General features: G+C 42.1%; 1 protein-coding gene across 1 annotated transcript; it reads left to right on the top strand.

The window, feature by feature from the left end:
• The first annotated feature begins 2,543 nt into the window (after positions 1-2,543).
• On the top strand, positions 2,544-10,871 carry PLAT (plasminogen activator, tissue). Its single transcript, XM_009578529.1, has 13 exons — positions 2,544-2,633; positions 3,646-3,685; positions 4,107-4,238; positions 4,657-4,770; positions 5,128-5,302; positions 5,869-5,960; positions 6,226-6,400; positions 6,740-6,825; positions 7,224-7,419; positions 7,884-8,020; positions 8,103-8,243; positions 9,684-9,832; positions 10,696-10,871. Exons 1-13 carry the CDS (start codon positions 2,553-2,555, stop codon positions 10,852-10,854), a joined length of 1,677 nt encoding a protein of 558 aa, XP_009576824.1. The 5' UTR covers positions 2,544-2,552; the 3' UTR covers positions 10,855-10,871.
• Positions 10,872-11,560: the final 689 nt, after the last annotated feature.

Here is an 11,560-nt window from a genome sequence, read left to right as displayed (position 1 = left end):
AGTATGGGAGACAGTGCCTGAATATTATTTTGAAGATTTGGAACTGCAGAGCAATCCTAGAGATTGGGAATGAAATTATATCTTCTTGCCTGCTACTCTACCTCACTCCCAGCTCTTGGTTTGTTAGGAGGCATTATATTTTCAAAAGAAGAGGGAAAATGGACCTCTGGTGCTGGACTCATTCAAAGCAGGGGGGTTCCCATCTACATCACACACTTGTGATTCATCATCTCAGCCATCTAGACTGACTGCTATAGCAGTCTTGGTTAGTACAGAGGATCAGGCTAAATCTGTTCACACTGGTGATTACTTATGTCTCACTCAATTGTAAAAAAGAGCTACTGTTACTTCATGCAGGAGTAACTATTACTTTTAGGAAGAAAATTATGGATTCAAGTCAGGAAAGCTGTGATAAAGTTATTTGTTGTATTGTAAGAGTTCAGATTACGTAATAATGACAAATCCAGTCCTTAAAAGCTATTACTCAACTGTGAAAATCGATAATACCTTCCGAGTTTTTAATAGATGTATTGGCCCTTGCTATTTAATGCCATGTTTCCAAAAAGTCCCATAGGCACTAAGTTTCTAAACTTCTGATGCTGTATAATCGTTTATATCCATCTTACTAATTTAAGTTTTGCCATGAACAACAGCCTCTTCCCCCCTCAAAAAAGAGTCCTGTTGGTGTACCAATAAATCCTCATTTAAAGTCCTCCAGTTCAGCAGTGTTTCTAAATATAAAATAGAACTTCGCTAGCTACCAAACTCATGCTGCTAACGTCAGGCTTTACTGGAGTTCTTTTACATACATACATTTGCCTGATCTTTTACAGTTATTACAAGGTCACCAAGATAAAAGAATAGGCAAAATACATTCCTACAGGGATTGATAGAGGAGCCGGAAGCCCGCAGCAAAGCACATTGCCTCCACAGGCAACAGACCACCTCGGAAAGCCCTTCACTGCCTTTGTCTATCACGTCCAGTGCATTTTTCTGCTATGAGGACGAGATTAGAAATGGCGTTTAGTACAGCAAGGGACAAAACCTGCGTTGCTTAGTTTCAGCAGCAGAATTTTGTATATGCTTGAGACTATGCTATGAGCGTGCCCCCCGCTGCTCAGAATTTTCTCTCCACCCAGCAGCTGCCCTAAATCCGTCAGCGCTTACAGAAGGCGCCTGGCTTCGGTGAAAGAAATAATTTTTCCTCCTTTGTCAGGAAACAAACTGGGGGAGGGGAAACCAGGGCACAAGATGGTAGCATATCTCGCTGCAGTCAGTGGCTACAGAAATCTGAATTCATGCTTCTGCCAAGAAACTTGCCTGCTCAAGGCCAGACAGAAATAAATTTTGCTATAGTAGGAAGAAATACAGATGATTCACAGTACCCAAATGTCTTTCCTATGGCTATCTGTGGCCAGGTCAGAGCAGCAATTTCACCAGGTAGGAAATTAACTTCTGATGAGTGAAGAGAGAAGTAGATTTTCAAAGCAAATGAGATGAATGGAGGCAGAAATCCAGATTCATCCTTAACCCTAGCCACACCATACCAGCTGGCAGTCTCCCATAGGAGATCATTGGAGGTTCTCTCCCAAGACTACTGCTGTAGGAGACAGACTATGCAAATCAGTCTGGAGGAAGCAGAAACTCTTCATGTGGGATGGAAGAGGGCTTTGTCTGAAGTGTAAAGCTGCTGAAGGGATTAGAGGGAATAAGATGTAGTTGTGACTGCATAGAAGTAACACAAGGAAAGAAACGCTGCAACGAATAAATGAGAACACCAGACCAAAAGCTAGCCTGCCAGCCAATTGCCATACTCCCCCTTTTTAGCAAAAGCACATGACAATAGTAGAAACTAAAAGCTCAGCTGGGGAGAAGCTGTAGAAATATTGAAAATCACAGACATAGCAGTGCTGTCTCCACCTACCATCAACCAAAGTCTCCTTGCTGACGCATCTGCTACACAAGAGAGAAACCCTCACTCTCGCCCAAAGAAGCAGTCTGTGCTGAAAATGCAAATCCTCTCAAACCACTATTATCACAGACTGACCCTTCAGCAGATTTTTGTGCCCCTGCAAGAGATCTCTTAGGTAGGCCTCAGTGACCTGAATCTCCATTAACACTTTCCAATCAGCATTACACTCCTTCATTAGATAAGTCCATCTAATAATGCACATGGTACTGTTGGCTTCCAGCAACCTTGGGAAAAAGAACTTGGAATTTACTTCTACCAATGTTATTCCCCAGGAAACACTCTCCGAGTTTCCTCCAGACCTAAAAGGGTGTGCTTTAGCTTGTCGGGTTTCTAAGTTTGTCAAGTAAAAGCACATCTGGGTCCAGCCTGGCAGTTTCCCCTGTTCAGGGACACCAGGACAGCTAGACCAGATCGCTGAGAACTGCAGAGTAGAAAGTGTGTTTTAATGTAAAAAGAAATTTCATAATTTAAAACCTTTATTTAAACTTGCAACACTGAACTCCATTCACACTGTGAAATGCCTTTGTTCAACATCTTACTTTTTCTTTTGTCTCTATAGATAACTTGAGACTTGGAGGTGATGTGGAAAACACTCAGAATGGAAGGCAAACTCCCGTGTCTCCTCCTGCTGGTGGGAGCAATCATAACTGCTCAATGCCAGGTAAGAGGCTAATGCCTCAACTAATGCTCTTGCCATCCTCCTGCGTTTTCAGCAGCACTTCCTTACCATCGACTCCACCTGTCTGCATCAGACAGAAGGAGAATCTGGTTATATCACTAGAAATCAAAGGAAGGAAAACCTTACAAGTAGTCTACCTCTATGCTGGGATTTCCAGTAATGTATTATCCTGGCTGGTTTTCATTTCAGTAAGCAAGTCTTCTCCAAATCTTGTTGTATCTGTTCACCTTTCACTGTTAGTAAGAGTTCCATTGTGATCACCCTTTAATTTTCTTTCTATTGTCATCACCTTCATCATTACTCTCACTTACAACTGGACATCGATGGTTCCCACGTCCCCTCACTTTAAGCCTCACATTGCACAGCTGGAGTAAACCCTACACAATTCCAAAATCTTTAGTCTCTTTCTCAAAAAATTGCTATCCCAGCCTTCCTCTTTCTTTTTATGTTATTCTTTCTCTTGTGGACTGATCAAAGAAGCTTTCTAAATTGGTTTCTTCCTTAAAACTTTATCCAAAATATTTAATTGGCTGCAGGAGACAAAGGTAATCAAGCTACAAAGGCTTATAGGGAAACTGCATGTCAATGAGCAAAAATAACTGCTTGTTCACATTTACTTCTTTGGAAATTATTTGCTTTAACCTCCTTCAAATAGCAGAAAGCTGACAAGCTTTAGTTAGCACTTGCAATGCCCCGAGAGCACGTAATCACTTCATGCATGATGTGAGTACAGCACATCCCAAGTTCACGTCACTCAGATGACAAGCAATCGCCTGGTGATCTGTGGCAACTCAATAATTTACAATTCTCGGTACCCATGCTGAGGAATTAAAGGCACTTTTCACTGTACTGTCTGACAAGGAGGGCAGGCAGTTGCTCAGTGCTTCCCTGATTTACAAGACCTCAAGAAGAGGACTGGCTCTTCGGAGGCACTTGTTCTCTTAGTTTTCTTAAGAGAGCAGTTACTCACAGAATTAACCTTCTTTGCTTGCAGGGCTTACGCATGCGTTTCAAACGGGGAGGCAGAGCTAGAGGTAAGCCAGGCAAACTACAACTGTGTTACCTGGAGCTTTGTGAACACAGGAGGGGAAAGCAGATGATGCTGAGGGAATGCAGCCTGAAAGCTGTTTGTCATGGTTGTCTGGATGACAGATTCAGAAGGCAAAATACCAGACCGTTAATAACATCCACAACTCAAAGAACAAAGTTTTCCCCTCCCTCTGCTCTTCTTCAAAGAAAAAGAGGCTGGTCAATAGTGGAACAGAACAGTACATCCAGCAACATAGCAGTGAAAAAGATGGGACAATTGTGGTCTGAGAAGGAAAAAGGGCAGCCCGTTAGACAGATGCTCCCATCACGGATACTTTTCTCCTGGAAAGAGAAGGGAGTTCTTTTGCTCAGCCAGGTCTTTTCCCTGAATCTCTCTAAAAGAGGATTTCCTTTCTCCAATTACAGCCATTTGCACAGACAATTCATCTGGAGAAATTTACCAGCACAGGGCGACCTGGCTGAGGCTCTCAGGGAGCAGGATAGAATACTGTAGGTGCGACAGTGGTCGGAGTCGCTGCCACACTGTGCCTGTCAGAGGTGAGTATGAAGAAGAAAAAGAGAAAGGAAGTGTGGGGTGGGGGTGAGAGGTTGTCCATCTAATCATCCTATAGAAGAACTCCACTGTCAGGGAAGGAGTTATCACGCAAAAAACCTGGCTTAAAATAGAATAGGATAGAAAGGAAAATACTAATATATACCGACTCAGGCAGGACTAAGCAGGAGTGAGGACTAAGGGTCTGAGGAAGGCTCCTAATAGTGTATGTGGAAAGACTGGTGCAAAGGAAGAATGTGAGCACTACACAAAAAGACTGTAAGCACATGACAATAACAGGTAGGCAGGGAAAAATAGAACAGGCTAAAGGAGACTGATGGGAGAGGAGAAATGCGTATACATAGCCAGCTTCTTACTTCCGTGAAATCTAACAGTATTTCCTGGCTTTTGCTTATTCCGCAGCCTGCACTAGAACTAAATGCTACAACGGGGGCCAGTGTTCACAGGCATATTATTCCCCACAGCTCTTCATCTGCCAGTGCCACCAAGGTTTCTCTGGGAAGCAGTGTGAAATAGGCAAGTATACCATGTCAATTACTGTGAACAGTGCTAGTAGTTTTAACTATGCAGTGCAGAAGGATGAGGTACCCAGAGGCTGCTGCTGTATACTAGGCTTTCTGTTAAGTTGCCTCTTTTTATTCTAAAGCTAATATTACAAAGAACTTTTAAGGATACCTGGGCTGTTCTCAGTGTCTCTTAATAAAACTCTAAATTTTGGAGCTGAAGACCTCCATGTATACTTACAGTCTGCTGGCAAGGCATTTTCACCAACTAGAGAAGACATCTGGGAGCCAAGTTTAAACAGAACAGAGACTGGGGAAGCAGAGTTTGGGATGCTGTCCTTGTATTAACATTTTGTTTCCTTTTGTTCAGATACTGAAGTTAAATGCTACAAAGATGCTGGAGTAACATACAGGGGTACATGGAGCATGACAGAGAGTGGAACTGAATGTTTAAATTGGAATAGCAATGGCTTGATGGACAGGACGTACAGTGGCCAAAGAGAGGATGCTGCTGAGCTGGGATTGGGCAATCACAACTATTGCAGGTGAGGGGCTGATGGCACACAGGAGCCACAGGAATCAGCCCATTCTAAGAGCTTGGAGCAAAGGAACAGCTGTTTGCATCAGTCTAATACCAAGCAGAGAACACTCTGCACAGGTGCAAATATGGCGCAGCCCATGAGCAGCAATTGCAACTTCTATAGACATATCTGAACTTCAGATCTATCTAGACTGCATGCTTATGACAGCCTACAAAATGCATACATCTCTTACCCCATAGTCTTTCCCTTGTCTCTTCTCAGTGCCTAGAACTCCCTTTGTAAGCCAGTTTCCTGCAGCTCCAGATCCTGCTCAAAACTCTAAAATATAGTGCTTCCTGCACATGAACTAAACTGCACAAACAAGCTGCCCACTCCTGCTAGCTACTGGCTATCTCATCCTCACCTCCATGTATGCCACAATTTTATAATTAAAATAGGAATCCAAATGGCTAATGGTGGTTCAGTCCACGTCTTCACTGCAGAGCAGGATTAAGTTACCAAACTAGATGGCAGACATGGGACTAATAACAATAGCTTTATAATGATGCATAATATTATAACTCTTTCAGAAACCCAGATCAGGATTCCAGACCTTGGTGCTATATCTATAAAGGGGGAAAGTACATCTGGGAACACTGCAGTGTGCCCTCCTGTTCAAAAGGTACATGCACGGGGACAGGGAATGGACTTCAGAGCTTCCATGATTCACTGCACACATAAGGGTTCTCTGTGGACTTGTGGTATTTCTGTAGCCTGAAAAGTTGAGACTCTTTAATCACGTTAAATCATGTTTAAGCTTTTAATATTTATGACATCGAGAGACTGAGATAAGTATAGCTAATATATAGATGCTTTGACAGAAATCACAGTTAGGAACAGCTGACGGGTTCACATCCATCGGTTAACGTGCAGCTTTCTTATTGAAGTTGGGAACATCAACTGCAAATCTGGAAGAGGCACAGATTACCGAGGCAGCCACAGTGTTACCAGGTCTGGAGCTACCTGTTTGAGGTGGAATTCTCGAATCCTTGTCCACAAGTTATATACTGCTTGGAGAAGAGATGCTTACCAGCTGGGCCTCGGTAGTCACAATTTCTGCCGGTATGTAGTTAGTTATAGAATTAAAAAAATCCCACCAAACTTCCTTGTGGTACTCTTGAGGCAGGGCTCTAGTCTTTTACGTGGGTTATTAAAGCACAGGAAATACATTACTGCTGGGAACAAAGCTCACTGATAACAGTCATTTTATTCCACCTGACCTATCTATGCTTCTTTAACATCAGACTCCATAAATGCAAATTCCACGTGCCCCTAGGGCCCTCTGTATCTCTAAAAAAACCAAAAAGAGTACACTCGGGTCACAGTCTGCCACCTTTAGGTCTCCTTAAACTCCCTGCAGATCTGATAATACAAATAGCTTGTCTCTTTCCTGTGCTGCAGGAATCCTGACAATGACAGCAAGCCCTGGTGCCATGTACTGAAAGGAAATCAGCTCACATGGGAGTACTGCAACGTGCCTACTTGCTGTAAGGATCCTAGCACTCCTGATTCTTCTCTTTCTTTGAGGCATTACTGTTCTGCATGCCATTTGTATTAAACTCAAGCCTCTTACAGTAAAATAAGAGCTGGAGAAAAAAAAAAAACAAAGCTTTTTGGAGTAGATAGAGATTCTGTGGTTCCACTCTCACAGAGTTCCCTTCTGCCAGAAGGGAAGATTGCAGAAATGGAGGACAGAAAAGGCAGGGTTTCCTTACTGTATTTTTCAAATCAGAATACAAGTTTCCTAGGAAACAGGAATGAGTCAGATACTAAACAGTTCATGCCAGCCTGCCTCAACATGCGCTGACAACTAACAGGCTCTTAACCCAAACTCAAAGCAAGAGTGCCTGAACAAAAAGCCTGTTTCTGGGTTTGTCATCCACAGCCACCTGTGGCTTACGGCAGCGCAGAGTACACCAGTACAGGATTAAAGGTGGCTCCTACGCAGACATTGCAGCTCACCCATGGCAAGCTGCCATCTTTGTGAAGTATCGCCGAGCACCTGGAGAGCACTTCCTCTGTGGAGGAATTCTGATCAGTTCCTGCTGGGTTTTGTCAGCTGCTCACTGTTTTGAGGAAGGGTAAGTTGAGGATTCAGTACTGTCTGGGGGAAAAATATCTGGAAAATGGAAGCATCCAGCATAGCCTTACTAGAAGGGTAAAAGACTTGAAAAAAGCTCTTTATCCCAGTAAGTCATTCTACACTAAAGATTGTAGTTAGTTGTGCTGAGCATTACAGACAGGCATTTATTGGGCAAACTAGCAGCATGGCATTAAGGTACCACAGCAGAATATCGAATAGCTGAAGAACAAAGTTGTCAATACAGATGCAGAGCCATCTGAAACTTGAGAACAGCAAGGGGCTGGCAGAGGAGCTTTGGCATGATGGCTGTAAGCAATTAGCGCAAAACCAAAGGCAAATAGGACACTTGAGGTCAAACTGCTTGGGTAATGAAATAGTAATAGTGCTAAAATAAGAAAAGCAGAAGCTCCAACAGCACATCTTCAAGTGCAGGGAAGAAAGTAAGACACTCTTGTTTTTCAGCTTTAGTACAAATCAGCTGAAGATCGTGCTGGGTAGGACTTCCCGAGCAACTCCTGAGGAAAATGAACAAAAGTTTCAAGTGAAGAACTACACTGTGCATCAGAGATTTGACTCAGAAAATTTCAACAATGATATTGGTAAGAACTTTTCTGACCTCGTGACTGGAAAGTTGGCTCAAGTTTGTGGTTAATGAAGTGGGGAATTTTTTTCCCTCTTCAGCTCTGTTGCAGTTGAACTCGGATGCAGAAGACTGCGCTATTGAAACAGACACTGTCCGTGCTGCCTGCCTCCCAACAGCAGAACTGCAGCTGCCTGACTGGACTGAATGCGAGATCTCTGGTTATGGCAGAAATGAAGAATGTAAGTAGAAGATACATGTCTACATGTACATAGAAGATACTGTGTCCAAAGTTTGGGTCCCCTGCCCTCAAAGAATTCAAGCCTTTAGCATTGCTTAATGTGCAACCCCCTGAATTATTATATGGGCTTATATAAGCACTACAAAATGTGTGCATAAGTGGGAGATGCAAAAAACCAAGCTTTGCTGTAAGTTATTTCATTCATCTGAATTCTGTCAGCTGCATGGGCTACTAGAGTCTTCCCTGATACTCTCCAACAGTAGAAATGCAAAAAATTACACAGTGGATAAGGTAGGAAAGACAGAAGATTTGCAATCAGGGCTGCCACATTTCTGCTGTACTGAGTACATTTAGATATTGTCATTCTGACAGAAGTCCATTTCTGTCAAGATTTAATATACTATGCACTTGCAAGTAGTTGCATTATTCTAAAAGATACATTGGCTATGCAATGATTAGCAAAAAAAAAAAGCTGAAGAAATAACAATCCCAGATATATATTAAAAGGCTGGCGAAATGCTTTTAAAGTGAACTACGACAAACAGGAATAAAACCTGTCTGAAAGTATACACAGGCTGACCTATATTTTACTGGCACTTTCTACTAATTTATTTTTATTCTCTAACTTGTAAACTCTTTGAGACAGAGGCTGTGAAGCATCATAATAAGACCTAATGATGATTTGAACCCATAGGGTTTTTGGAACAGACTTGAAGATATAAGTTGGCATAAAGTGTTTTTAAAGTCCTTTTAAAGCTAGTTCTCAGCATTGCTTACAGAGAGTACAGGATAAAGTCTTTGAGAGGGAAAGGATGCTGCAACTGTAATTCAAAACTAGACTGAAAAACAACAATCCTGCCAACTTTCAGCTTTGTGCAATTGCAGCTATGCATGAGAATAAAACCAACACCCAAAACAAACAAACAAATCCCTTCCATTCCAACATAACACAAGTGTACTAGGTCCAGTTACTCAGTATTGTGTATGAAAAGGCATCTGATTTTTGTTAGCACAAGTCTAATACTAAAAAGTCAGGATCCTCAGGATCCTGTTTCATACAGTTAGTGATCTTCGTAGGCACTTCCTGTGACTTCATTTTGATTGATGTAATTGCGAAAAGACGACTTACCCATCCAAGAAACCCATCAGTCTTTAATTTGGAGCCTACAAAATCCTCTTTAGCATTTAAGCTTGCTAAAGAAGCAATATTCTCTCTCAACTAGATTTAAGCTGTTCTTACTAGCAAAGCAGAACCCCAACAATTAAAAAAGACCCTTTGGCAAGGAAATATTAGTTTAGCCACCCCCTTACTCCCAGCTACTTCTATTTACTCTCCCCTAAAATACAGAAACTGAACTGCAATTTTTAAAAAAAATATATATACACATACACATATATACACAGACATATGTATGTATTTATATTGTCATTTTTCTTCCAGTTTCTCCATTCTATTCAGAGCACCTGAAGGAAGGCCATGTCAGACTGTTTCCAGCCAGTCGGTGCACAACACAGCATCTAGACAACCGGACAGTTACAGACAATATGTTATGTGCAGGAGACACAAGGCACCTTGATGACGCCTGCAAGGTAAACCCAATTCTGTTCCTCTTTTCTTTTTAGGTCTGTCCTTGATAGTCTGAGCTAACCAAACAAAAAGCTTCAGAAAATAGTTTAAAGAAGTTCTGCATTTGGCTACATAGAAGTTCTAGTAGACTTTTGTTGAATAGAACAGAACAGCTGGCTCCTCTTTCTTATTTCTTCCCCTGCCCCTCATAGCTGGGAAACCAGGCCACACTTAACAAGCAAACCAGAACAATACAGACTGAAAATCCCAAATATAGGAAATACCACAAAACTGAGCAGGAAACTCCACCTCAGCAGCATTTCCTAATATTTTCTCTTTTGTGAGCATGCAAAACACTCAGCGGGAGGTTCTGTAAAAGGAAGGGGGTGCCACTCTACTGAAAAGTGGAGAAAAGAAGAATAAAGACCAAAAGATGGTGGAGAACAAGCAGCTGTAACATGAGGAAAAAGGAGGGCACACATTCAATCCACATCCTTTTGTTTGAACAGCTCTTTAATAATTTTGCTTTGTTGTTACACACAGCAGTATAAAACACCCTGGATCTTTACAGCTTGAATAAGAGCAGTCCTCTTTCTGTGCTTATCAACGTCTCACCTACATGTCATAAATGAGCACCATACAAAGTTAGATGCTTTAGTGTTAGATTTTTTGGGGTCTCTCCCCATGAAAGGAGCATTGAGGGAGTCTGGGACACAAAAGTGGCTTATGTGAAAGTGCTGTTACTAAGAGCTCTTGATTCATAAGCATACTACATAGGGTATTTCCATAGACACTAGTGCACCACTAAAGCCACTGGGGGGAAAAAACAACACAAAACCAAACAAACAAAAAAGGAGATTGTTACTAACCTGCTACTTCTCTGTAGGGTGACTCTGGAGGGCCTCTGGTCTGTATGAAGGATGATCGTATGTATCTAATTGGAATCATCAGCTGGGGAATAGGCTGCGGCCGCAAAGACATACCTGGCGTTTATACAAATGTGAATCGTTATCTTGACTGGATTCAGGACAACATGAAACCCTAAGAAAAATGAACTATCCAGTCTTGTGGCCATGCCCTCGCAGCTTCCTTCTGGGTCCTTTAAGGATGCTGACAGGGCTTCCTGTTTGTCCAGATGCTTATGACTTTCAGTACAAGAGGAAGACAAACTGCAATGTGTGGGAAGGGCACATTCTCAAATTACTCGCCTTTCCTTATTACAGGTTATCGGAAGTTAACACTCCTTTCCCCCCACATCCCCAAGCTTTCTCCTTGCATCAAATCACATGAGTACAATCAAAAATAAATTTTGGCCTGAGAGAATAAACGAAGAGAGGACATCATGCATCCCATGAGCAGCTATGTTGTTTTGGGAATGGGTGTGAACTGAAGGCAAAGGGGACAGATGTAATTTCCTGAAAACTTCATCTCCCTCCTTCTTATTTGGCTGTAAATTTGGAAGACATTCCAGTCACGCTTAAGCTCTGTCCTTATACCATTTTACTTTGGTTATTTAAGCAGATTTCAGCTTGACTCCAATAGAAACAGCAAAGCTGTAGGCACGGGCTGCTTATTTCCGTATCAATGTACTACTTGCTTTTTCAGTTTGGAACTGATTCGTTACCTGAGTCTGAGCTTAAACTCTGAGCAAATCCAGGATGGCATGCTTGTTAGGACATTCTGTTCTTCCACTTGCTTTTCCTCCTGGTAGGAACTAAATATTTAAATATATATATGGAACAGGTAAGAAT

Source organism: Fulmarus glacialis, unplaced genomic scaffold (genome assembly GCF_000690835.1).
Source record: "Fulmarus glacialis isolate BGI_N327 unplaced genomic scaffold, ASM69083v1 scaffold39935, whole genome shotgun sequence".
NCBI classification, from domain to species: Eukaryota; Metazoa; Chordata; class Aves; order Procellariiformes; family Procellariidae; genus Fulmarus; species Fulmarus glacialis.
Note: the sequence above shows the minus strand (reverse complement) of the source record. Positions and strands in the feature narration are given on the sequence as shown.